Source organism: Paraphaeosphaeria sporulosa (assembly GCF_001642045.1).
Source record: "Paraphaeosphaeria sporulosa strain AP3s5-JAC2a unplaced genomic scaffold CC84scaffold_13, whole genome shotgun sequence".
NCBI lineage: Eukaryota > Fungi > Ascomycota > Dothideomycetes > Pleosporales > Didymosphaeriaceae > Paraphaeosphaeria > Paraphaeosphaeria sporulosa.
The window spans coordinates 776502-802102 of record NW_017253372.1 but is presented as its reverse complement, the minus strand read 5'-3'; the positions used below and the strand labels follow the sequence as shown (position 1 = coordinate 802102).

Genomic DNA, 25601 nt, shown 5'->3' with positions numbered 1-25601 from the left:
AATTCTGAAAGTTATACCTAAGCATCACAGTCTTAGCATATTGCGGTATCCGACAGAAGTACGTTCAGTTACCGCAAAAATCATACCAACAGCCGCGCTTAGTGCACTATCCGCCAACAGTTACCTTATCTAGATTTGAGTTCGGTCCAATGCCCGGCGATCACAGTGATTTGAATTACGCTCGCTTATCAAACGGAATGATTCCGCCGGGGACCTATCGATTTCTTGTAATGATACTGGCGGGGAAGCAGCAGCGGAACAGATGATGTTCCGGGTCGGCCAGTAAACATCGGCGCCGTCAGCTTAAACCCTCATATACTACGTTCATGCCACATTGAACCGCCTCGCTCTCGGTAGCAACACCTCACAGTCTGAATACATAAAGACTATGCCGGGGCCAATTCGGCAGAGTCCCATTTAGTCCACTCGTCTATACTTATCGCAAGCAATATTCATCTGAGAAAAAGCTCTGCACCTCATCCCCAGAACTCGAATCTCCAATTAGATACTTCTCACAAAATGGCTTCTCGAACATTGCGAGTGGCCGTCACGCAAGCCGAGCCAGAGTGGCTCGACCTGCAAGGCACCGTCGACAAAACAATCCACCTCATAGAAGAGGCCGCCAGCAACGGCGCGAAACTGATCACCTTCCCTGAAGTCTGGATCCCCGGATACCCAGGCTGGATTTGGTACGTTGACCATTGCATGACCAGCCGAGCCCCGCTGATCCCCTATCAAGGGCACGTCTCGTCGACCCAGCGCTGGGAGCCCGCTACATCCAGAACTCCATGCCCGCCACGGGCCCCGAAATGCAAGCAATCCAAAAAGCCGCAAAGCAGCACTCCATCGCTGTCGTGCTGGGCTTCTCGGAGCGCACGCCCTCAAATAGTCTCTACATCTCACAAACCATCATCTCGCCCGGCGGCGAGATCCTCCTCAAGCGCCGCAAAATCAAGCCCACCCACATGGAACGCACCGTCTATGGCGAAGGCTCCGGCAGCGACCTGACCAACGTGGTGGCCGTGGATTTCGGCGGCACCGTTGGTATCGTCAAGATCGGGACGCTCGCGTGCTGGGAGCACACGCAGCCCCTGCTCAAGTACAATACGTACTCGCAGGATGAGGTCATTCACGTGGCCATGTGGCCGCCGCTTGATGCGTTCGGCGCCCAGCCCGCGCCCGAGAACCCCGGGCTCTTCAGCATGAGCCACGACGGCGCGTATTCGCTGTCGACTACGCATGCTATTGAGGGAGGCACCTACGTCCTATACACAACGGCTGTATGTACAGAGAAAGGGATCGATACGTTTGACTCCAAGCAGGGACTGATCTTCCGGGAGCCGGGCGGGGGGCACGCTGCGGTGATTGGACCGGATGGCCGGCGCCTGACGAAGGAGCTGGAGGGCGGCCCGACAAAGGAAGGGATTCTGTATGCGGATTTGGAGCTGGATAAGGGCCTGGGTGTAAGGGCGTTTACGGATGTGGTGGGGCACTATGCGAGGCCTGATTTGCTGTGGCTGGGCGTGGACAGGCAGGAGAAGAAGTGCGTGGTGGAGAGGCCGAGGGAGCAGCAGTAGACGGCTGTTGCGATTTTGAAATGTAGGCCTAATACGGCTGATTCTAGACCTTCACATCTATTTGCAAGTCAGATCAAACATGGCCGGTTCAGGAGAGATGGCCTCAAGCACGTCACATACAATCATCATCAACCTTGCCAGCTTCTCACGAAGTTCGAACACCATTTTCAAATGCGAACTCAAGGTACTACTGGTTGAGCTCCTAATTCATGGCGATCAACAATCCAATTTGAACTTCGGGATAAAGATCACTTAGACATTCGATGCAATTTTACAATTTAGATGTATAGTGTATTCGTGCTGGCGTTTCGAAACTAAGAAGCGGCTCCCAAGCAAGCAAGCATCAAAGTAGAACCATGTGTGGATCCCGGAGTCGCTGAGGAACAAGCGGGAGTTCGCTCGCGTAGGTGTAGGCCCGCGAGGGTGAGGGGTTATTGGAGTCATGTGTGAACCGTGGCTCTGGGTATCTTCGTCTTTCAACAATCGTCTTGACCATCCCAACGCCTCAGATCAGACTAGAATGCGGGGTATGATACAAGTAGAAAGCTGGTAATGTGGCTAGAGACTAGGACGACGATGCCCCGATGTGAAAAGGCAAAGCTCAATAAGATCTGAACACTCCAAGCAATCTCCTTTGCATGGTAGAGTAAGAGCGAAGTGATGGCACAGTCCCAACAAATAGGGTCGCACCATCGAATCAATTTACAGTCCAATGTGGAACAGCAAGGAATGCAATTGCAAATGTTGATGTCCGGAGTGCCTTCGGAAGGTTGCACACGGTATCGAAAAACACAGCAAAGGTAAGAAACCAGGGCAATAAAGAAAGGTATGTCACACCTCGTATTCCTTTTTCAATATCGTCATTTCCGAATTTGTACGTGGTGCGGTCATGGGAACAGTGGAGTAGCTCACGGCCTTCTAAGCACATTGACGCAGGAAAGCCCTCTCATATGGACGACCAGAACTTCACAAAGTCAGCCCAACGCACGTGCGAACGGCATGCAACTTCGGGTAGACACTTTGAACATCGAGAAACGACAAGAGGACCGTAGAACATCCCAACACTGTCGTGTATCTCTCGAGGAAGGCGTACAGACTCCGAGAGTAATAAGTGAGCCACTTGAAAATAAGTGAAGCCATGGAAAAAAAGATTAGGTAGAGGAACAGGTACATAATCTTGTTAGCTTTCTCCGAGGCCTCGCAGATCAATACGAGGACGATTTCAAGAAATGTCATGGTCCATGGAACACTGAACGTGCACTCAGCGCTAGATCACGGATGTTCAAGAACGCTGCTACCATGCTTGAATATAAGTCGCACTTGCTGGGCTTGGTAGCGAACATGCCCGGACAGGACACTCTGACATACTCAACTTTGATTGAGAAATATGGCTCACAGCAAACATTATTGTGGGTAGGAAACTCAAAGCTCATCATGGACTTCGCGAATCGCCCTGAGCTCGAGCGAGGAGCGACAATCTAGACTCCGATGTGCCAACAAGCATTCCATCCTGAAGCCACGTCAGACGAAAAACGCACGCCAAGCCACCACGGATACTTGATGTTATCATGCGAACGTGCGTCGTTGTTGTAGTCGAAAAACACCTACGCTACAAGTCTGTCCGAAATGACTGCAGCCGCAACCGCAGCCACAATCGCAACAACAACGAAATGCCTCGACCACCGCTAAGCCAAAGACTCCATTGTTGGAGTTTTGCGGCATTAAAGCGTGTCCAGGTATGATGATGTTCTCTGGATTTGCAACGCAGTATGCAGACACACTCGCGAAAAGGGAGACGGTTAGAAGTTGATACTTGCCCCCTAGAGAAGCTTGGCGTTAATCGTAACTCGTTGGGGTCAGCATACTGACGTTACACATGGAAAGACGTGCATGTAATCTGAGTTGTTTAGGTACTTCTCTTTGTCAACGTTTGCAGAGCGCAAGCGTGAGCATACTCGTGAATATACACTTGCCTCTGTTTGAAGGAAGATTTGGCGAGTTGGTTTTGTAACTTAATACCCGCGATTTCGGAGTGCGAGAATATGTAGGAATTGATTGAATCAACGCCATGTTGCTAATAGATCATTCGCCAACATTGTGTTGGGCATGAACAATGGACAGAGAGAAAGAGCCTTGCAGCACATATTACCCGTGTGAATCAAGCCACTACCTCTTTCATCTTGATCCGGAGCCCACCCTTAGGTCCATTTGTAATCCCTCCTGCAATCTCGAGCGGCTTATCTGGCTCCTCCAGCTCCATCTCGAACCGCCCTACGAGCGCCGCCAACAAACACGCGAACTCTGCTTTTGCGAAGTCCTTCCCAATGCAGCTCCTCGGCCCATGCAAGAACGTTGTGACCGCATAATTCGACTCAGCGCCCCCAGTGTTTGCCTTGCCTGGTCCCATCCACCGCTCAGGATTAAATTCCTTTGCATCGGATCCCCAGAGTGCGTTGGACGTGTTGATTGCCCAGGGGCAGATGATGATAGTAGTGCCTGCGGGAATGAAGTGGCCTTGGATGGTAGTGTCGCGCTCGGCTTCGCGGAGAGTGAGGGCGACGGGCGGGAAGATGCGGGATGTTTCGTTCAGAATGGCGTTGAGGTAGGGCAAGTGGTCGATGTCTGTGGAGGAGACTTGTATGGTGGGGTCGCTGATGGCGGGTATATTCGTGCGAACCTCCTCGCGCAGGCGCTTTTGCTCGGCGGGGTGTTTGCAGAGGATGTACACAGCCCACGCCAGCGAAGTTGCGGTTGTCTCGTGTCCTGCGGCCAGGAAAGTCATCAGTTGATTCACCATGTCGTCGTCTGTGAATCCACCGGACTCGATGGCAACGCTGAGGATGTCGACATCCGTGCGTCCACCCTTCTCCAGCTTCTCGCGTTTTGAACGAACCAAGTCCGCAGAAACGCGCTTGATAGTACGGATGGCTTCTTTAAATTCTTCGTTGCGCTTCACAGGAAGAGCCTGGAGCAACCAATCAGGTAGGAACATTGACGCTACCTGCATCACCTTTGCGGCGGTACTGGGCTTGAAGATGGTGCGGTAGGTGACATTGAGTTCATTTGTCGGATCTGCGATCGCATTAAAGTCCTGCCCCATTCCAGCTAATCCGATAATGTCGAGAGTTGCCCGAGAGGCCCAGTCGCGGATCTCTATTACTGAAGTCGAATTAGTCTTCATCTCGTGGGAGATGGCGTTCGTCATCTCGACAGACTTGTCCCAAAACACGGGATATAGATCTTTGATGTGGCGGAACGCGAAAGCTGGCATGAGAGCCCTTCTTTGCCGCTGTAAGCCGTTAGCATTTGCTCCGCACATCGCACCATTCTTCTTACCTTGTGCTCGTCGCCCTCAGCGACAAGAACGCCCACGCCAAGTAGCCTCCCAACGCCTATCCTCACGCGCTCGGGTTTCACAAACTCATAGCTTCTCTGCACCAGCACCTCCGCCAAAGCCTTGGGAGTAGTAATCAGAACTCTCGGCTCGTTAAACAGCCACCGATAGTGCAAAACACCATCATTCGGTACCGTATCGATCCATTCTCTTTGAGGCTCACCACTAGGTTCTTTAAAGATACGTTTCCAATTCCCTGCAATCAAGTTTGCATCCTAGTTGAGTGAGCTTGATGAGTCGCCACATGAGTAGAATCGATACGTACAGGTGCTTGTGGCAAATGACGCAACGGACTGAAGAGCAAAGGATACACAAGCGCCCCCCAACAGAACCGCGCAAAGATGCCCAAGATCGCCAACTCGACTGTGTTCAATACCGCGCCTGCACTCAAAGTCGCCCCCGGCGCATATCGTTGGGTGAAGAATGTGATTACCGCCGCGGCCACGGTTATGGCTCGCTTCGAAATTGCCATCGATCTCGTCGGCGTTATATGCGAACTACTCAAAACACAGCTAGGAAGTGAGAGATGCTGGACGAACAAGTGCAAGTCGCACGTCGAGGTGCGATTGATATAAGGCTATAGTGCCATACGTGGGCCGTTTCATAGCGTAGGCGCCGCCGATACGACATGCATCATCGACTTTTGGGCTAGCGCGAATCGGCCACCGGTGGAAAGAATTATGCCGATCTGCCGGACGAAATCTAGTGGACAAATCATACGCAGGTACTGGGACGGATCGCACAGCTGACCCGTTTTGGAAAAGTGTCGTGGTATCCACAACAATGTAGAATTCCGATTACATGTGCAAGGCTTGGTGCTTTCATGCGATGCTACGAGGCGATGGGCCCTTTCATACAGGGTGGGTGGGATATGGTGTGATACCGGGCAGGAGAGGTATCTTGTTTCGTTACGCAAGAAACAAGTACGCCTAAAGCACAAGAGAAGGATTGCAACCATGGGGTATCATTGGAGCTTAACCGAAGAACGCGAACGAGTAAGGTTCATTGGAGGCTCTATAGAAGACTAGCTAGTGTAATGATGGACATGGCCCGCTGCTCTCCATCGTTGGTGCTAACGCCCTAGGAGGCCCTTTGCAGCTGCAAGTGTATCCTTAGTCGATATGGGATAAATCAGTGTCCGAGTATTTTTTCATGTCCCCAATACTCTCTTGGCTCTCAGAACTATCTTTCTGAAGCCTTCCTAATTCCTTTATGAGACTGTGTCGTAGGGCCTCTAGAAAAGCTAGAAAGGCGCTAGCGCGAAAGCAGTGCTGTTACGTGCCTGCCGTAAGAGGTTTCTCGCTTTACCACGATTGCGCGTGAACGTAGCGCAATCCACTCCAGACTTTCGAGAGTCAACTTCCACGTCTGCCTTTCTACTTGTCCCACGGGCATCGACACCACCTGCGCCGCAAGATGGACCACGACAGCGCACTATCAGAGACGATGGTGTCACCGAAAAGAACGGAAGGCGCCTGTGGTACCCGAAACACAGGGCCGGATCTCGAGCTGCGAGTGACGCCTGGCTACCCGGCCATCCCCGACCGCAGGTCAGACAAGCAGAAGGCCCGGGATGAAGAGAAGGATTCGTACTTCGGGTGAGCATTGTCATGGCGATATTACCTTTCTTCTGGCATGTGTTCGCGTGAGCTAGGCAGCCCAACTGTCGCTGTGGAAAGTGCAGTGATTTGACGAAGTTATCCTGTTAAGGTACAAGAGCCATAGGAATGCGCGTGCGCAGAGTCCTGTAACACTACGATCCTAAATGCAGCACGAAAGCGACAAGTACTCGCTAAACATAACGACCATATCCACGCTCAGTCCCACTGGTTCCCCCGCCCTCAATACGACCCATACCCCCCGTCATCATCAGAGTCCACATCCCCATCCACAAAGTCCTCAGGCAATTCCTCTCCTTCACCATCCTCCTCCTCCTCAAACTCAGAGTCGTACCCGTCATAATCATCCCCCGAATACTCGCCGCGATGCATCGCACTCTTCTTAAACGCATCACGCACATATTCCGACTCTTCCCACGCATCTAGCTCCGCCGCATCGACCACCCAATCCTCTGAATCCCGCGAGTTTGAAGCCTGCAGCTGATTCGCCATCGACCTGTCGCTGCGGCGATGCACGTCGTAGTGGTACTTGATGCGGGGAAAGCGCAGCGCGAAGCCTGCGTCGAGCAGCTCGCGCAGCTGCGGCAGCAGCAGCTGGTGGAAGCGGGCGACGTTGGGGCGCAGCTTTGCGCGGTGGATGCACAGGTGGAGGTCGAGGTGGAAGCCGCTGCGGTGCCGAATGTCGAAGAGGTGGGCGAGTGGGGCGATTTTTTCGCGGATCTGGCGCTTCGAGCGGCAACGCGAGCCGTGCTCGTCGGTGAAGACAACGAGGGACAGCTTCCTGATGTGGCGTTTTGGGATGCAGCCGGCGCCGAGAAGGTCCTGGTTTAGGAAATCGACGATGTCGTCCGCGTCCCAGATGTGAAATGTGGCCGTTTGGTACAAACTTGCTGCTAGTTCGAAGAGAAAGTCTTTCTGGAGATATTTGCGGGAGAATAGATGGGGAAGTGGGGTCTCGATCCGATGGATGTACGCCCAGCCAGCAGTTTCTGCTTCCTGAATGCTATCTAGGCCGCGCCACGGTGCCTTCTGCGTATCTTTGATGGGACTGATTGAAACTCGCGGCATCCGGTCGCACAAATAGACGTAAATCATGTCGCGGACCTCGCGCGGCAAAGTTTGGACAATCTTCGTGCTCAGGCTACGGCAGTAGGTCTGAGAGTGCGAAATCGCCGCAGCGAGGAACTTACTGCGGAAGATCATCAGCATCTGAGCTTCTTCGTGCTCCACAGTCGAGGAAATTACGAGATGTAATCCGCATTGCACACCTTCTCTTGGCTACGAGGTTCTTTTGCAGAGCTTCCTCTCGCACGTTACACTCTTCTATCTCAGATCTGAGCTCATCCACTCTCGCATCATCGTCCCTAGCGTCAAAGAACGCGTGCCCCAAATCACTGAATTTCCGGTCGTGCTCCTTACATCTGCGGGAAAGTCAGCTTTTCCCTATCATCTATCTCACGATCCTTACTCAATCTCAGCCTCCTTCAAGGTCGTAGCAGTCCTGCTCCTAGATCAAAATCCAGCTTCCAAACAAATATGCCAAGAAGGTTTACCTAATCAACTCTTCCGGGAACTCCTGGATACCCGGCGCGTATTTGAGGATTGAAGGATGCATGGAGTTCTTGCGCTGTTCCAGAATACTTCGATCGTAAATCACAAGCGGCCGGCCAGTGCCGAACGGCTTTGCATACATTGTCAATGTCGAGAACAACAACTTGCGTGGGCGGATGCCGAGGATCGTTCAGGTAGAAGGCAAGACAGCGAAGCTGCAAGTCTATTTGAGATAGTTTGAGGCATCAGGCAGCTTCGCGCTAAAGCTGGTTGCCTGAACTAAACTCGCCCGATGCCCTGAAGGGTTTAGCGCGGGTATTTATGGTATGCAGGTGAATCTTTTAGCCAGACACCAGAACCAATTTCCCAAGGCTTATGGACGTATGTGAAAGACATAACGCAATTAAAATTACATACAAATGTTTCCTTTCTTTTCCTCCTAACCCTCCGTGGGTTTATTTTGCCTTTTATCGTCCCCTTGTTAGCTTGCCGTAGTTTGTGTAAAAGGGGAAATCGCCTCTGTACAAGCCACCTGCAACAACTAGGCATGCGCAGTTTCACGAGAGAACCGCTCTCGAACAAGTAAGAACATTTCTGAAACATACAACAGCGGAAAGTTCTCTTGTCACTGCTCCGAACACTGTACTGCTGGTATCCTGATTGTATATGGCGGAGCAGAGGAGAAGCCTCAGTGTCTCCGCATAGCATGGCTGTTGACTGCAAAACAACTCCATCACTTCGCACACAGGCAGGTGTTCGATGGCGCGAGCCAACGAAAAGTGCCCTTTGCGGATGTCGGGTTCTCAACATAGTCACGGCAGCTTCTTAGAGGCGCCCACACTTCTTTGCGATCCGCCGCTTTACAATGTTTGAACAGTAAGGCCGTGTAAGCTACTCGTATGCGATAGGTGAGAAGGCTCGCCGCGTGTTGCGAGACTCGGGTAACAAAGACTCCATGCACCAGCAGAGGATCCTCAATCTAGAGTGTGGTGGCAAAAGGCCAAAGGAAGGAGATGTAGACTGGTATTGTGATACGCTTGAAGTGTATCGGAACCGCTAGGGCTCGCCCCCATCGTCAGAATGAGGAATCTTACTTCAGGTTGGTTCATCTGTCATAGGACCATTCCTCTTCTCCTATGACCATTCCTCTTCAGACACATAGGGACCTTTCAATTTGGAAGGAAGAGCTTACATGGATTCCAAGGCACCTTCGCATCTGGCTGCAATTGTTTGAATATCAGATACCACTTCCAGAGTTCTGCCGGAGCAGTCTTTTCTCGAGTATCGGACCCGTTTATGTGTTGTGCAAAATTACTGTACACGCGTCCTCTCAGCAGCTCCATTGTGTGGACATCGAAAATGGCGGGTGGCTCTCCATCCTTCTTCATGGCCATTTCGACCAGGTCTCTCATAATCTTGACAAGTTTCTCGCGTTCTCTGACAACAAGGTCCTGTTTAGTTCAGAGCTCACTACAGCCAAGTCTTGAGCGCTATATTGGCCGCAACGGCCTCCAAACTTTAAGTTTTCGACGTGTTCATCCAAAACTCCTGCGTACTAAGTAGACGAGAGCAAATGTGACATGTTCTAGGAAGTCGATGGCTGGCTCCCTCATTAGAAGGGTATATGTGATCACTAATTTTGTCAATTCGCGATCATCTATACGCGTCGGAATGTATGGCACTTGAACGTACAGCCACAAGCAACGAGTTTGCGGAGATCTCTTCCACCGTGGCCTCAATCCCTACATCGCCGTTTGCAGGCCGAGACTTCGGCAATTCACGCAACCACCACTTCCAATGGTCCATCGTTGTACTGAAAAACGGCGTCCATAGCGTTTATAATGTGGAACTGCACAGTGGGATGACAGGTATTACCGCCATGCATGCTATCAGGAAAGCATACAAAGACACAAAACCGACCGTTCTTTTGTTTCAAACCCGCTCTATTCTCGAGGACGCTTTCATATCTTCGGTAAGCTGCATATGCTTTAATCCCTTAGCCTGGTGTGAGTCCTCAATTCTGGCGGAATACTTACGCCTTCGTCATGTGTGGATCCTGGAGTCGCCGAGGAACAATTGGGAGGTCGCTCGCTTGGGTGTAGGGCTTTGCCTTCATCACATTCGAATCAGCTATTCCTTTCCGGGACCCTTTCCTGATTCATTTCTATTCTCTCTGCCCCGCCGTCTCATACCGCGTGCTACGCCTCTTCTGCCTAGGTATCGCACAAAGCCGCTAATCTGCCCAGTTCACCACCAACCCCGACCCGAAAGCGCAGTACTACCCCCGTCGTATCATTGTTGCATCCATCCAGCCGCTCATCGAGCTCACCGAAACGTTCCATAATCCGTCTCTTCTCGTTGGCAGCGGAGCAGCTGTTCTCCGCGAAAATCCCCAGTTCAATTCCAAGAATTGCATAGATGGCCACTACCACGCCATCTTGATTCGTAGTGAGGCTAGTCACTGTCTCCTTGTAGCAGGAATGGCTGGGGCTATCCTTGTTGCTGGTGTTATTGGTTATACTGTGGGACGATTCACTAAATCTGCCATGCTAGGCGTTGTGGCCGGAGCGACTGCCGTTTCAGTCTTCGCCTACCTCCAGGCAAGCACCTTCAAGGAGTGAACCAAGTACAGTGATGACCGCGGATGGACTTTTGTCCATTTAGACGTCAGGTTTCCTTAGAGGTCTATTGTGGGAAATTGCAACGTGAAGTCATTCATGAATTAAAATTCAGTATTTATGTTACTTTGAACATCACTATACAGCTACTCAAGACCGACCGCAATAGCAGCCAGTGCCCAGTCCATGAACCCAGCGTTGGTGTCCAGGATGTTCGTGTTGAACTCGGCAAGCGTAGGGTAGAAGTTGCCCGAGGGCGCAAATTCGAGCGTATAACCGTAGACCTTGTTCGCGCCAGAGACCTGCCAGTATCTGCTGAAAGCGTAGTCGTCAGTAGCGCCAGACGTGGGGTAGAGACCGACGGCCTGCTGGGAGCTGTATGAGCGTCCACCGACAGCCTTCATCGCTGCAACGGTCTTGGACGCCACGTTCTTGATGTTGGTCAGATCCTGCGAAGGGATGTACTCCTTGTAGGCGGTGTCGCCGACGGGACCGCGCTTGCCGTCGTATGCGCTGTTCTGGAAGTTCATGGTAGAGGTGGTAGTCTGGTCCTCGTCGTCACCCCAGCTGTAGAGCAGGTCCCCAACTGCAGAGTGGATGTCCATGAACCAGCGGATCTTGGGGAAGTTGGAGTAGACGGATACATGGTTCTTGGTCTCGGGCTCAGAGGCAGCTGCGGTGCCGTAAAAGGTTTCGGAGGAGGGAGATGTGGATGCTGGAGACTCGCTGGAGGCAAAGAACTTCTTGAAGTTCCACAAGAAGTCAAAGTTCCTGTTGAGATCGACACCTACAGAGGAACCGCTGCTGCCGGACTTGGTATTGCGGTTCTTCCTCCACAGGTTGCCGTTGGCCTGATCGTAGGCGACACCGTCAGGGTTGACGAGAGGGAAGAAAACAATACCAGCGGTGAGGACGCTCTTGACCTGCGCATTGGTGTACGTTTTCTGCCCGTATGTTAGGCCAGTGCCGGCCTTATTGGCAGCTAGCAGATCTGAGATCCAGTAAATGAGGTTGTCGGGACCACCGCGCTCTCGTGCGTGGATACCGGCACTGAGGTAGAGATGGTATGCCGACTTGTCTGTGCCAGCGCCTACGTAGCCCACGGTTTGCGTGCGGCCTTCGAAGGTCTTGCTGGCCAGCGTGAGTAGGTTGACACCGTAGGTGCTCTTGAGCGCATTGAGGGCCGAGGTGATCTCGTTCACGTTCATGATGCTCGCAATGGTGGTGCCCGAAGCCTGTTGTCCAAGACCCTTGGGAGCAACGGTGCCAGAGGAGAAACGGTCGCCGGTTCCAATGGGCGCATTCGCTGCCCTCTTCACCAGGTGGCGCTTGATTGAGATCTCAGCGTCCCGCTCGTAGAACTTCTCAAGCTCCACGATCTGGGGCTCGCTCAACCACGCAGCCAGGCGAAACTGGCCATCCTCAGTGGGTTGCGCAACCGGTCTGCAGCCTGTGGTAGTGAGTACATGTGTTGGGTACCGCACTTTTATAGATGCTCACCAAAATCGTACGTGTCGTTGCGGACGACGTCGCGGAAGTGGGCTGGACTGGGAGCCTTGAAGTGCACCGGCACCAGCTCACCAAGCACAACGGTGCTGGAGGCAAGCAGGGAGGCGACGAAAGAGTACTTCATTGTTCCGGCGAGACCGTTGGAAGGATGCGAGCGGGTAGCACGGCCTTGAGCAGCGGGCAGTGCCTCTCTCTATATGCTCCCATCGCGAGGTCGTTGTCCTATCGGGCGGTGGTTTCTCCTTACAGGCCATCACAACCCAGGTACCATGCTGTGAGCGCGGTGGGTTTATCTCGGCCAATCAGCGGCTTGGCCACGTCGCTAGACACCCTCGCACCTTCTCCAAAGCGTCTAGCGGATCGACTGTTCTGGGCAGGCACTGGGCGGCTTCTGTGAATGGCCGAGTGTGTCTATGCGATCCCTTCCACCTGCTACTCTGGCGCGTTGTTCCTGGCCGGCGTCTTGTCTGCAATATACGAGTCGACGTCGTCCTGCCGCCCAAGATCGCGCCATCGTCGTGGCCTGCCGTTTCCGGTGGCGATCCGAAGTCTTGTCATTTAAGGACTCACGACGATGCTTGGGGCTGCGATAAGAGGCGTGTTTCGGATCGCTCCATGTGATCGCTCGTAGGCGAGCTGCGACTGCGCCCTCCCGCCGTGGACGTGTGGCGGAGTGGACGGTTGTTTACCTGGATCGCGGTTGATCGACAACCTCCCGGAACTGGCAAAACTAACGAGATGCGCCCGGAACATGGCCTTGGCGGAGGTTTGCTCATGCGACCTCTTGTGCTGCGCTTGAAGTCGCTGTTACCTTGTGTACATGCTCATTTACTCCCCAAGTGGTTCCAGAGCACTTCAGAGCGAGCAAAGGGGGAAGGGTAGGCACGTTGTAACAGTAACCTAGCGCGAGCGATATGCTATGGATCTTGCGTAACCGCACAGCGAGGACAGGTGTAGGCAGTCGTGCAGCGGCGACCAAGAGTGACTGCGAATGTGGCAATCTGCAGCGGCATGTCTCTATATACGTTGTACCCGGGGCCAGCACAGTACTCATTACCCCAGACGCTAGGACTGCACGGTAAAGCCATTGGCGAATCGAGAATCCGGAGACATGTTACGGTGGCAGCTCTCTTCTACGAATGGACGTGTACTCAATTTTCAAATCCGCAAAAGTTCAATGGCACGATCAGCTTTCAAATCATGCGAGCAGGATCAACTTTCCGGCCAAATCGTTACTTCATTTGCTCATAACTTGGTATCTTTTTTTTATATATCGCATGACCTTGGGCCTCCGCTGTGCGGAACCCATCTCGAGCAGCCCCCTTCACAACAAAGCGATCGCGAGGACTGCAGCAAGCACGCTGCTGCCAATGAACGGCTTGATCGAGCTTGCGGCGCCAGGCTGCCCACTTCCGGTTCCAGAGGGCTCCGCTTCCTGGGCTTGCGACGCACCAATCGGTGCGCCTCCTACTCCTGTTCCGTTCTTGCACTGGTCGTCGTCAAGGGGCTTTGCGTCCTTGCTGAACGTGATGTCCATGCACTGTCTCATGTCAGTATGCCACTCGTTCTATCCTCAGGACTGGAAAGCGACTCACGTTGTACAGACTGCTCCCCGAGTGGCTGATCTGAATGACCTGTAGACTGGCATTCTTTCCATCCAATCCATCTGTTCCGCCCGTGATGTTGCCAGCCTTCAAGCCCTCTTCGAGCGCCGCTTTTACAGCATCCTTCAGGCAGAGCACACCTTTACCAGTCTGGTTGAAGTTGTCGATGAGTGAGATATTGAAGTTGGTCACGTTCTCGCCGAGTCCGAGATTGACGTAGGTAAAGGCAGCTTCGTGGCTACCGTTGATCGATATTGAGCCGCCAGCCGTAGGCCACTTAGTTCGCGTGCCGTTTGTGGTCTCGGACACGTTTGCACAAGGCCAGATCCATTGCGACGCAGTGTCCAGGCTGAGCGAGTCACCGCGCCATTCGGGGTAGAGGACGTGGAAATGTGCAGATGTAAGCGCGGCGAAGGATGCAAGAGGGAGGAGAGTAGAGGCAAGCATCCTTGCGGTAGTCGGATGAGATCAATTAAAGATGGGCTCAGAATCGTCCTACTTTCGAATGGCCCAGCGAGGCTGCAGCTCTCTCTCTTTATACTTTGGATCCATCCCATCGCTCTGAAGAAGCAACGCTACTGCCGTGTGCCTCGTACTTTCCACAGCTCGCTTGTGTAGCTCTGAGCAACTGAGCCCCATGTGAGGGTTCTGGGAGCCCCAAGGCACCAATAGGCATCCCACAAACACTTCTGAGGGCTCCCGGTGGCGCCAGCTATAGCTCAAACCCTTGCCGTCGGCTCTGCAGCTGTATGCTCGTGAGGAAGTTTTCTCACTCAAACTTGCTCAATTTGCTTGGCGGCTTGGCTTCACTAGGCGGCGGAAACAAACCCAGGAGCGACACCAAAGACTGCGAGCAGATGAAGCGGCCAGATACATGAGTGAAAGTAGTGAATTGAAAAGGTATGTTTGAAGTTGCAGTAAAGTTTTGTGGGAAATCTATACCGGTAGCATGCCTATTATGTCCATAGGGCAATGCGCGCAACACCATGCTGTCCAGCCCTAGTCACAAAACAATGTTATTGAACGCCGACGCAGATGGATATCATACTAAAACATGCTACTCTGCTTTTTTCTCAAGGTAGTCGTACTTGATTCGCTCGAGCTTCGCAAGCCCCAGAAGCTCTTCTTCTTCATCTTCTGCTGCGCATTGGGTTTTGGAAGGCCGTTGCTGAAGTACGCGCTTTGTGACCCAGTGGCCTGGGGCCCGGGAGGCTGCAGGTAGGGACCAGGGCGGAGCGGCTGCGATGCAGGTACAGGAGGACGATGGAACGGGCCTTGGGTAAGGGGCACGGAGTGTCTTTGCGGGTGTTGTGAGAGAGGTAGGAGATTGCTCTGATCTCCGAACTGTCTCCGGAGCCGTTCAGTCTCCCGGTCTATCTCAGCCTGTCGCCGCCGGCGCTCCTTCTCTTCGTGCTTTCGCCGCCTTTCTTCATCCTCGAGGAACCGCCGCGTCTTTCGCTCTTCCTCTTCTTCTAATTGCTTCCGCCGTGCTTCAGCTTGTCGCCGTTGCTCTCTTGCTTCGGCCTCGACCTGTTCCTTTAGTCGCGCCGTCTCGGCATCCAATTCCCACTGTCGCCGAGGATCAAGCCGCGGACCGGGTTGGTTCTCAGTCTTCAGCGGAGGGAGAGACGTACGTTTGGCTGTGTTGCGGGATGGCTGGTTGTAGAGCCCGGACGCGGGAGGGCTGCTGATATTTTGGACCGGCCGTTGGGCAGGCCGTTGGGGTTGCGCTGGCGGCTGGGGCGTCATTATGGGTGGCATGACGGTTGACGGCTCAAGTGGCGACGAGCCTTTTCGTGTCCGAATGCCGCCGCTGTTCTTGCGCGTGTTGGGGTCCAAGATGTGGTACGACTCGCGCGGGTTGCTGAAGAAGAGGTCCCGAATGGCGGCACCGCCGAGCAGGATGACCACTTCTAGACCTTTGTAGTCCTCCATTTCCACCCTATAGAGGTTCGGCTCCATGATGGTGATCTCCTTCAGCCCAGAGAACAAGGCAACTGCAATATCCGGCTCCTTGTTCTTCTTCGCCTTCTTGCCCACGACATCGGTAGACTTGCCGGTAAGGTAGCAGGTCATGTCCTTGCCAAGCCTACCTTCTTTCCTCCATGCGAAGTTTATCTGCGGGGTGGTGGCGTCGGCACCGGGGTCGTTCATGGTGCGGTCGAGAGTGGAGGAGCTAGGCGTTCGGAAGGAGGTCTGCGGCATGCTGAATTCGTACGAGACAGTCGAGCTCCATTTTGTCGTCTGCTGCTTGACGAGGATCTGCTGGTCTGGGTTGTAGAGCTGAATGGCAAACTCGGTGGGGAAGATGGGCTGCGGAGGGGGTGGGATGCCGCCGTTCCTGCGGATGTCGTCCTGCGACAGCGACGGCTGGGACCACCCTGGCTTTGAGAGCACTTCTCCGTACAGGATGTCGGGGTTGTGAGCGTCGAAGAGAGCTACCGCGTACGTGTTTCGCGCTTCGTTGGAGGCTGGGTCGATGCCCGTAAGCGAGTACGAGGCTTCTGGCTCGGAGCCATGTTGGGTGTAGTAGTAAGATTCGTGGTGCTTGATCTTGTCCGCCGAGGGCTTCAGGAAGAAAGCTGCCGGCGAGTGTTAGCGCATGCCATCGGCAACTAGGCGGGGCTGCATACATACTGGGCAGGGCCTCGTCTAGCATGGCGTCATATTCCGCCTGGTTTTGGTACAGAACGGAGGCAGCGAGAGTCGGGTGCGGTCTGCTGCGTGGCGGGCGTGGCGGGCGTGGGCGGTGTTAAGAAGATCCAAGACGAGCTTCTTTGCTCGAGCATACGCGTTTCGGAGGCGTTGGGTTGCGGCTGTGAGCTTGCTTAGCGCACGGCCCCGCCAATGACGCCCGTCGCCGTTCCCTCGTCAAGGGAAGCGCTATTCTTGGAACATCCCTTCAACTGTCACGGCAGCTATCCACAACCTTTGAACTCGTCGCCGGCCGAACCAACATCGCTTCAAACGTCCTTCAACCCATACGCACGTACCACGGCGTCGCAATGGCCCGGTGCTCATCGTACAAAACTTACCATCGCAATGCCACTACGCGCGTCTCACGATCCACCGCGTTCCGCACAGCCCTCAAGGCCGCGGAAGTACAACGGGCGCAGCCTGCCGGTATATGCCTTGCGCCATGATCCCGGCTCTTCATATCTCTCTTTTTTTTTTTTTCTTGCGTCGAACCATCCGTGATTCTGCGGTTCAGGGTCCACGACTTGACACTTACTGCGGAGAACTGTATCAACCCATTACGCGTCCTCGTTAGCACCACAATCCTCGCAAGAAAAGCGGGTTACGGTAAATTGTTATGTTACTTATTATACCTGACCAAAGGGAACTTGTTACTGCTAAAGAGCGTCATCGTCCCCGACCTAGCCGTCGCGGCCTGTGCGACCTTCCACATTAACCTGCCCTTCCTGCCATTTCACTATCCGTTGAGCCTTGCCTGCTACCATCCAGCACTTACCTCGGCATGAACTATGGCACTCCTCAACAAGTCCAGAGAATGAGGCGTGATAGAACCCGCTATCAAGATCTGCGAGGTCAATGTCACCCTGCTCGTCACCAGGTGCACAGCAGAGCCTGCCTTCAGCGAGCAGAATAACTTCTCTACCGTCGGCGACATATTGGGCTTTGTCCAATCCCAGGTGTACTCACCATGTAGGCCGAGCTCGATGTAATCATCGCGTACCGAGGGAGGTTTGCTGGCTAATCCGTCACCGTTGAAAGTGTACATTGGTGCTACCTTCAACGTTTGTCTGCCAATCACGTGTGTGACAATCCCAAACCTGCCCTTAGCTTGCACGGCCGCTTGGAATCGGGTGCCACCGAGTACCTGAATCGCTTCGCCCTCATCCATTTGATCGAAACCAAGGACGAATGGTTCGATGTAATAGATGATGTCGCCGGCTTTCAGGAGGCCCATGCTGTAGCACGTTACAGTGTCGTAGTGATCGTGCATGTGGTGGAGCAGATCTCGTACATGCCGCAATGTCACGTCAAACTGGTTGGCGACGTACTCACTGCGATGAAGGTACCCTCTTCTCTGGCGGTCGTGCCTGACGTCGGGATGGTCAACGATTGGATCGAGCCCCCGCTGACCACCAGGGCCCTGCCTCAGTGAGTCAAAATACCACTCCATATCAAGTTCCCAGTCGGAGCACCGAATCTCATCTATCGAGGACATTGGTGAAGAATACCTGGACAAAGAGGTGCCCGCCACAGATCGACGAGCAAGAAAGCCACCCGAAGCGGATTGCCGACGTGAGGAACCACCAGACGATCTACGCGAAGAGTAGCTGCCGCTAGAAGCATATTGTGACCAGTAGTCGCCACCCGAGGGCTGCCTACGTGTCGGTCGAGTCGGCTCGTAGTAGTCGTTCCGGCGATCACAGCGCCCCTCGTGGTGCCTGTTCTTCGCATGGTCCCCCGAAGATCGGTGCGAGTAATGTCTGGCCATGGCTAACGTTAGCGATGAATAGAAAAGAGGGAGCAAACCTGTGACCTGACTAGTTGGAAAGATGGAACTGACTTGCCGAAAGCGTTGAGTCTTGTCGATATGCTGCCCAGCAGCAATACTCTGGACGCTTTGGGGATGCCGTAGTCAGTCGATGTGGGTGGATGTTGGTTTGCTGAAGAATGGGACAGGACACCGCATCGACTCCTTTTATTCCACAAACCAACCGGAAGTTGGTATATCCTATACAATGTCGTACATTGCCATTGTAATCTAAGGAAACTGAACTAGCTTTGTTCGATTGTTCGGTGGTTATAAGCGGCATCTAAACAAGGCTTGAAGGGTGGATGTTGCTATTCTAATATAGAACAATCATCCTTTATCTTCCTGACTTAGACAGATAGACAAAGAGCATGGATATGTGATAGGAACGCCGTTTCAACGCCAATAAGACCTCTCCCACTCACTTCGATGGTATATGGCTCGTCCTGCTCATCGAAACTGCAGCTACGACACCGCGATATACATACACACAACACACATCTCTCAGATAAACCCTCTCTGATGTCAAAAAGAATCTCATATTCCACCGCAATGCCACACAAGTCCCAGCGAAGAATCCCTCGCCATCAGAAATCCGCTCTCCGCCCCATAGCCCCACAGCCTACCGAGTTTCCAGGAGCACCATCCACAGCCCTCACAGCACCACCAACCCCCAATAAACCCGCAAACTCATACAACCCCCTACCCGCCGCTCTCGCCCACAAGATGGGCACCCTAATCACCCTCTCCCGCCGCCTCGAATCCATCCTCCATGGCCTCGACTACGGCCTCTTCACCACGCCCAGCGAGCACCGCGACGCCCAAGCCCGCATGAAGCACCTGCGCACCGTCTACAGCAGCCTGCGCCCCCAAGTGGACCGCGAGCTTGCCGCGCTGGGCCATCTCCCCGCGACCGGCGCCCCAATCATCTTCCCAGCGCCCACGACGAAGCCCCCGTCCCCGTTCCCAAACCTCACCACCTCCCACCCCTCCCACAAGCGCAAATACGGCCCCACGTCCCCGCAGTACACGGTGGACAAGGCGCTCAAGCGCAAGGCCGACAGCCAGGGCGGCGCTGCGCCAGCACACGTGCATGTGCTGCCGGTGGCGAAGAAGCAGCGGCTAGATGGCGGCGCGGAGAGTGACTTTGTGGAGACGGACTGCGAGAGTGTGGATGAGGGGAGCAGCGAGGTCCAGGCGGAGTGGCTGCCGGCGCCGATTACGAATTTGGCGGTGGAGAGGCCGTTGAGAGAGGCGGAGAGGAAGAGGATGATGGGGTGGAGTTGGAGTGCGGCAGTGAGGGCGAGGGCGGGGGCCAGGGATGTGATGGTGGATTGTATAAGGAGTCCTTTAGGAACGGGGATGGTGTGGTAGGTTGGGGTGTAGGTGCAAGGTGGTTTGAGGTTGTTTGTTCAGGAAGTTGTCTGCATTGCAGAGGGGTCCCGGCCGAACGTCACTCTACCATGAGCGGAGAGTTCATGCTGCAATGAAGATATTTTCGGTTCTTTCTTTAACACAATGGTGCCCGATGATTGTATACTGTTCACGTGATACCTATGGTATAGCCAATCCGAGCGTTCTTGAGGTGTTTGTGAACTCTGGGCACAGTGAGTAGTTGGTAGAAGCGTACCAGCAGAGTCTACGACCAGTTGCCTACGCGGTCTTCTATTATACTGAGACAGGAGACAGCTAGTGCAGCTAATTCTAGGCGACGAAGGGTGAGCAATGGCTGTGCGAATGAGATGTCTACTTATGTGTCTAAGCACCTAGAGGTAGAACGCGATTGCCCAGTCCTGACACTGGCACTCGCTAGTGCGAATGGTTTGCTTCACACGGTCTTCCATAGGATGTAATGTAGTTTTCGTACGGTATTCGTGGAGGGGACATGAAGGTTCCCCCATTGACCCGTTTCGAGACCTCTGAACAGTCAGGGCGCCAACACTCGAGAAAGGGCGTAACTACTGTGTAATTATGTCTCTGCAACTGATGAAAGTGATGCAGGAAAGGGAGAAAGCCAAATTCTGGCCCGAAGGCGCCAAGTACACTGGCCGAACCCGAGACCGCAAACCGTCCGCAAAGCTTCACGCCGCAAAAGCTATGTGCTTGATAATGATCATTCTATCGACGAACGCCAATCCTTTGCAAGACCCCGGGCATCTCCCTAGCTGCCACCGCCTGACTCCACCAATCATCGAAACGACGATGGCACAACCATCGAACAGGACTGTCAGCTGCGCCCCCTGATCGAGAGCCGCATGATGATGGAGTCTGGCATGTCAAGTTTGATCCTCCTGAAGAATTCCTTCGCGGCCTCGAACGATACAAGAATACAGGCTGTGGAAGACTCGCGACTCCTGGTGGATAAACAGCGTGAGGCAGACACACCCCTACGGTCTCTGTTCAGTGGTGTTTTCGTATATGGAGTTAACTCATGAGCTCCGAAGTCCAGCAGGTACCTAACCATCTCCTTCCTACTATTATGGCACGCGTTCTCTACAAGCTTAACCCAAAAGTCTGATCCAATGTCCCAGAGCTCGGCCTGTGCTCTGATTCTCCTTAGGATATGTGGTGGCTTAATGTTTACATCAAGATGTCCATAGCTCATGCTTGCTTCTCATTATAGTAATCCTGTATGTACAGTCTTTCCTGTTACGGTAGAATATATCCCTATAAAGAGGTTCCACCACCATCGCCCAAGGTCCAAACCTAATTTACCAATCAAAGCGTTGATTTCGGGGCACCGCTCTGACCGCGATACTGCTTCCGTCAAAGGTACCCCTTTTCTAACATGGCAAAATTGAAGTAATAAGCTTACCATTCCAGTCGGGGCAGAGGTTGCAAAGTATTCACATAAAAGCCTGACGCTTCATCTCCTTTTCACGGAGGCGGTGTAGATCATTTTTCGATTATTAAATCTCTCGGCCGGCGGTTACTGGCTCCGTAGTGACGGCTAGGAGATTCAGAACATAACCATGGCACAGGTGAGTAGTTAACAGCTTCTCTTCGGTACACTACATCGAAGTTAAATAGAAGGACTTGATAAGGAGCAGATTGGAGCTCATAATCCTGGTTTTACTGGATTATGTTGGTTAATCGGGAATGGATTGTGTTTGCTTGCTAGGGAGTTTCTCGAAACTGGCCAAAGACAGGCGGTACACACCCATCTCTTCCCAGCGCTCCATCTTGCAAACTGTCTGTGCTTTCCGTAAGCATAGTTGCTATTGAGTTCTGCGCTGGACGCAAGCGATCCACGGATTGATTGTAGAAGACTTCAGACACCTTGCTCAGCCACGCACATCGATTTTCTATCGAGCTTGAACTAGTGACTATTAGCTACACGGGTTTGAGATTGATTTCGCTCTCCGATTTTCATAGTACATTGGTGAAACAAAGACTATAGAATTTTGTAGATATCACACAGGTCAACCGACGCCAGTCATGTGCTCACGAACATGCCAACTAAATACACGCACCCACGAGGACCCTTTCACTTCCAGCACGTTTCAGTAATTCATACGACTCTGCCTCTATATAAACCCGTCAGACCCAGAGATACCAAGCGCAACTCTCGCCCATCAACGCCTTCACATCGAAACCTGCAGATTTCCGAGCGAACCCCAACACTCTTCACCGTCATCATGGCTCCCTTACAGAACCCTTATCACGCTCCTCTCAGGCAGATACAATACCGGAGCTACCTGAAGACGATCGAGCTGTACCACTACTCACATCAAGTTCTCCCAATCTCGCGATTCGAGGAGATGTTCGCCGCCCAAACACCTGGTTTCGTTCGTCGCCTAGAGTCGCGTGATACACTCTGTGATAAGAATGGTCAGGAGAAAAACCACGTCCCGGATGGCGACGAGGTACCCATTGGATTCACTGAAGTCGCGTACTTGTTCAATATATTCCGAAACCGCGGAAGCGCGCAGGCAAGTGGGAGTGCATTGGGTTTCCGTTTTCTGGACGAGGACCGCATTGAGTGGATGTGCTTCGACCGGCCCGTCGATAACTTACTTTCGGGAGCTACAGCGAACGACGGAAGGCACCTGTTCCAGAAGGTGGCAGATCTGGAGCGGGGCGATGGCAGCACGCGCTGGAAAGGCACCGTAGGGGGGTGGCCAGAGCATCGCCAGTGGTGCAACGCGCTAGACAATGCCACCAGGCCTCTCTTAAGGCTCACCATGGTGGAGAGAAGCCGTGCACGTCTCGATGAGCGCAAAGCGCGAGATGCCAGGAATGCCGAACTTCACTCCGATGAGAATAACGAATGAGGGGTCTATAGACCAATCTCAGTCACGGCTCAGAGGACTATGAGGTATGTCTCAAAGGGAAAGCAGCGTTTTCATTCGTGATTAGCTGACTGCTTCAATATCTCAGCCCCACGATCAGTACCTAGGTACCAGTTCAGGGTCACGCGGTCACACGCTGATGGCCATTTTTCGTCAAGCGAAACCTCCGATAGCACAATCCCAGCTTCAGAGCCTGGTTTGATAGTTTTTCAAATAACGTCTGTCCAACCATACCGGGAAGCACGGTGTAACGGGACGCTTTCTCTTCCAGACCCTCGGATTATCCCTAGTTTTCTTGAATATAAACAGTTGTAATGCGCATCCATTCTGCAGCTCTCATTCTCCCAGCACATCAGTCTCCGACGCCGGAAAGCTTGTCGTTAACCATGCTGTCGCTCGCTCTGTTAACGCTGTCCCCAACTCTCCTCTAACACTCCCCAGCTCGTTCGCGACAATAGATATCTGTGAAGAGCTCGGCGGGCTAGAAAACAAGCTAAGGTAGCAAAGACTAAGACGGCAGCGTTAATAAAGGTTGTTTTAAGGTAAGGAGTGTACATCCCGGCAGTTTCTCCGCGCGGACGGCAAGATCGTCAGAATGCGTGCGACCGGACTTTGACAGCCCTTGGCATGCGGCAGCTTGCAGTAGCGTACTGAGATATCTGCGTGCCGCACCGCCCACTGTGGCTGAGACCTGCGACTCTGAGCTGGGGCACTTGATGTGGCGAGCGTCCGCTCAGCCTGATCGCATGCACTGCCTCGACAGGCTGCCTTCACAGCAGCATAAGCTTCATCTGCCTGCTTTGATCCGTCGCGACTATGCTGTTCTACTCTTAACAACACAAAATCGTTCACGCCTCGCCTCCCTTAAACCGAGCCCGAGCTGCAAACGCCATGCGGCTTCTCCACTTCAACACCCTAGGAAGGCTAGTCTTGACAGACTTTCGCGGCAAGACGATCCCGCCATATGCCATTCTGTCGCACAGATGGAGCGAATCCGAGATCCTTATTGAAGACATAGCGAGCGGAGTCTACAAAGAGAGGGAAGAAGGCTACTGAAAGCTCCAGTTTTGCGCTAAACAGGCAGCCCAGGACAAGCTGCAATATTTCTGGATCGACACTTGCTGCATCGACAAGTGGAACCTCTCTGAGCTCTCAAAGGCGATCAACTCGATGTTTCAATGGTACAAAAACGCGACACGATGCTACGTCTTTCTATTAGACGTCTTAGTGTCGACTGCAACAGAGCCAGCCCAACGCAACGACTGGGAGGCTTCGTTCCGCAAAAGTGTATGGTTCACTTGAGGGTGGACCCTCCAAGAGCTTATTGCGCCAGTGTCAGTCGAGTTCTTCTCGCGTGAAGGACATCCCATAGGCGATAAAGCGTCGCTCGGCCAGCTTATTAGTGAGATCACTAGCATCCCGCTTGCGGCATTGCGTAACTGCCCCTTGGACCAGTTCTCTATATCTGAGCGAGAAAGATGGGCCAAAAATCGTAGAACAACTGAAGAGGAAGACATTGTATACTGCCTGCTTAGTATTCTTACTATCTATATGCCTACCGCGTATGGCGAAGGACAGGAGAGTGCACGAAGCAGACTATAGGCAGAAGTCGACGTAGCTGCTAACGTACTATCGATCATCCCGTTCTCACAAAATCCTCGCTTCGTAGGCCGAGAGTCGCAGCTTGCCGAGCTAGAAGCAAAGCTATTTAGCAACGAACAGACCACTACTACACTAGCGATCGTTGGACCTGGTGGGACAGGCAAGTCGCAGCTCGCGCTCGAGGTTGCGCACAGAATAAGGCAAAATATGAAGAACTGCTCAGTCTTTTGGATGGACGTAAGCGACAAAGACAGTCTCTACCAGTCATATGCAAGTGTTGCGCAGAAGCTTGGCATTCCTGGGTGGGATGATGATAAGGCCGATATGAAGCAGCTTGTAGAACGCTGTGTAGTAGAAATTAGTGCGCGACAGTGTTTACTGATATTTGACAACGTAGAGGACACTATTCTACAATCTGGCGGCATGTCCACAACAGAAGCGGTAGAATTGGTGAACTATCTACCGCAGTCTAACCTATGCTCTACTATCTTCACAACAACAAGTTATGGCATAGCTAAGGCGCTTACTTTACAGAGTATTATAGCACTGCAAGAGCTGACACCAGATATGGCGCTAAAGATGCTGCAAACCCGCTTGGCAACGCCGCTTTCAAGCACTGAGCAGCTGGAAGCTAAGAACTTGTTAGGGGGGCTGTTGTATCTACCTCTAGCAGTCGTGCAAGCAGCAGCGTGTATAAATGCTAGCGGCATGACGGTGCAGAATTATCGAGCACAGCTAGATAAGTATAGCAGCAACTCGTCTACAGAACAACTACGGAGCGCTAGTATAACAGATCCTGTGGCTACTACGCTATTTTCCTCCCTGGATCAGATCGTTTGTGAGAATGCACTCGCTACAGACTATCTTTTTCTTGCTGCATGCGTAAACCGGAAAGACATCTTACTCGACCTTCTAGAGGCAGCCTCGCCACAGGCAAAGGAAGATGCCATCATAGTACTTCACAGGTATGCGCTCGTCACTAGGCGACCTACTGAATCAGCACTTGATATTCATCGACTAGTGCATCAAGCTCTACGCAAACGGCTGCAAGCGCAGGGATGGCTCCAACAGTGGACCCAACGCACTATAACACAGCTACTCCAAGTTTTCCCAAGCGACGACCATAATAATAGAAGTAAGTGGAGACGGCTGCTTCCACATGCCCAGTATGCACTGTCGCATAGTCTGACAGATGATAATAATGAAGAGAGATTGAATCTTTCAAGGAAATGTGCCATGACTCTGTATAGTGACGGAAGGTATGAGGAGGCCAAAGAGCTAGAGGTGCAAGTGATGGAGACGAGAAAGAGGGTGCTTGGGGAGGAGCATCC

The 25601-nt window shown here is 52.9% G+C and overlaps 13 protein-coding genes across 13 annotated transcripts; 6 read left to right on the top strand and 7 right to left on the bottom strand.

Annotated features, from left to right (window-relative positions):
* Positions 1 to 519: 519 nt before the first annotated feature.
* Positions 520 to 1577, top strand: CC84DRAFT_1156251 (putative nitrilase; the record flags this gene model as incomplete). The annotated part of the gene is made up of 2 exons (XM_018176966.1): positions 520 to 689; positions 740 to 1577. The coding sequence occupies 2 exons, from the start codon at positions 520 to 522 to the stop codon at positions 1575 to 1577; spliced, it is 1008 nt and encodes a 335-aa protein (XP_018030543.1).
* Positions 1578 to 2810: 1233 nt separating this feature from the next.
* On the top strand, positions 2811 to 3101 carry CC84DRAFT_362047 (uncharacterized protein). The gene has a single exon (XM_018185912.1). It carries the CDS (start codon positions 2856 to 2858, stop codon positions 3057 to 3059), a length of 204 nt encoding a protein of 67 aa, XP_018030542.1. The 5' UTR covers positions 2811 to 2855; the 3' UTR covers positions 3060 to 3101.
* A 634-nt stretch (positions 3102 to 3735) lies between these two features.
* On the bottom strand, positions 3736 to 5443 carry CC84DRAFT_1190899 (cytochrome P450; the record flags this gene model as incomplete). The annotated part of the gene is made up of 3 exons (XM_018181149.1): positions 3736 to 4866; positions 4914 to 5186; positions 5237 to 5443. 3 exons carry the CDS (start codon positions 5441 to 5443, stop codon positions 3736 to 3738), a joined length of 1611 nt encoding a protein of 536 aa, XP_018030541.1.
* Positions 5444 to 6693: 1250 nt separating this feature from the next.
* CC84DRAFT_362281 (uncharacterized protein) lies at positions 6694 to 7999 on the bottom strand. Its single transcript, XM_018185914.1, has one exon. The coding sequence runs from the start codon at positions 7797 to 7799 to the stop codon at positions 6813 to 6815; it is 987 nt and encodes a 328-aa protein (XP_018030540.1). The 5' UTR covers positions 7800 to 7999; the 3' UTR covers positions 6694 to 6812.
* An 875-nt stretch (positions 8000 to 8874) lies between these two features.
* On the bottom strand, positions 8875 to 9947 carry CC84DRAFT_1180971 (uncharacterized protein; the record flags this gene model as incomplete). Its single annotated transcript, XM_018180521.1, has 4 exons — positions 8875 to 9092; positions 9334 to 9556; positions 9613 to 9696; positions 9834 to 9947. 4 exons carry the CDS (start codon positions 9945 to 9947, stop codon positions 8875 to 8877), a joined length of 639 nt encoding a protein of 212 aa, XP_018030539.1.
* A 73-nt stretch (positions 9948 to 10020) lies between these two features.
* On the top strand, positions 10021 to 10762 carry CC84DRAFT_1222480 (uncharacterized protein; the record flags this gene model as incomplete). The annotated part of the gene is made up of 2 exons (XM_018183377.1): positions 10021 to 10113; positions 10388 to 10762. The coding sequence occupies 2 exons, from the start codon at positions 10021 to 10023 to the stop codon at positions 10760 to 10762; spliced, it is 468 nt and encodes a 155-aa protein (XP_018030538.1).
* Positions 10602 to 12613, bottom strand: CC84DRAFT_362126 (Zn-dependent exopeptidase). The gene is made up of 2 exons (XM_018185913.1): positions 12260 to 12613; positions 10602 to 12209 (listed from the first exon to the last, which is right to left on the bottom strand). The coding sequence occupies exons 1-2, from the start codon at positions 12390 to 12392 to the stop codon at positions 10906 to 10908; spliced, it is 1437 nt and encodes a 478-aa protein (XP_018030537.1). The 5' UTR covers positions 12393 to 12613; the 3' UTR covers positions 10602 to 10905.
* A 991-nt stretch (positions 12614 to 13604) lies between these two features.
* On the bottom strand, positions 13605 to 14319 carry CC84DRAFT_1051882 (uncharacterized protein; the record flags this gene model as incomplete). Its single annotated transcript, XM_018173490.1, has 2 exons — positions 13605 to 13808; positions 13864 to 14319. Coding segments are annotated over 2 exons (660 nt in total), but the record flags the coding sequence as incomplete, so codon positions are not given.
* Positions 14320 to 14919: 600 nt separating this feature from the next.
* On the bottom strand, positions 14920 to 16531 carry CC84DRAFT_1190896 (uncharacterized protein; the record flags this gene model as incomplete). Its single annotated transcript, XM_018181148.1, has 2 exons — positions 14920 to 16454; positions 16510 to 16531. 2 exons carry the CDS (start codon positions 16529 to 16531, stop codon positions 14920 to 14922), a joined length of 1557 nt encoding a protein of 518 aa, XP_018030535.1.
* A 718-nt stretch (positions 16532 to 17249) lies between these two features.
* Positions 17250 to 18337, bottom strand: CC84DRAFT_1180967 (uncharacterized protein; the record flags this gene model as incomplete). The annotated part of the gene is made up of 2 exons (XM_018180520.1): positions 17250 to 17464; positions 17536 to 18337. The coding sequence occupies 2 exons, from the start codon at positions 18335 to 18337 to the stop codon at positions 17250 to 17252; spliced, it is 1017 nt and encodes a 338-aa protein (XP_018030534.1).
* A 219-nt stretch (positions 18338 to 18556) lies between these two features.
* CC84DRAFT_362032 (uncharacterized protein) lies at positions 18557 to 20176 on the top strand. Its single transcript, XM_018185911.1, has one exon. It carries the CDS (start codon positions 18806 to 18808, stop codon positions 19748 to 19750), a length of 945 nt encoding a protein of 314 aa, XP_018030533.1. The 5' UTR covers positions 18557 to 18805; the 3' UTR covers positions 19751 to 20176.
* Positions 20177 to 21707: 1531 nt separating this feature from the next.
* On the top strand, positions 21708 to 23048 carry CC84DRAFT_362019 (uncharacterized protein). The gene is made up of 2 exons (XM_018185910.1): positions 21708 to 22694; positions 22757 to 23048. Exon 1 carries the CDS (start codon positions 21829 to 21831, stop codon positions 22648 to 22650), a length of 822 nt encoding a protein of 273 aa, XP_018030532.1. The 5' UTR covers positions 21708 to 21828; the 3' UTR covers positions 22651 to 22694; positions 22757 to 23048.
* Positions 23049 to 23559: 511 nt separating this feature from the next.
* CC84DRAFT_1199692 (uncharacterized protein) lies at positions 23560 to 25552 on the top strand (the record flags this gene model as incomplete). The annotated part of the gene is made up of 5 exons (XM_018181634.1): positions 23560 to 23694; positions 23734 to 23955; positions 23989 to 24186; positions 24271 to 25405; positions 25521 to 25552. 5 exons carry the CDS (start codon positions 23560 to 23562, stop codon positions 25550 to 25552), a joined length of 1722 nt encoding a protein of 573 aa, XP_018030531.1.
* Positions 25553 to 25601: the final 49 nt, after the last annotated feature.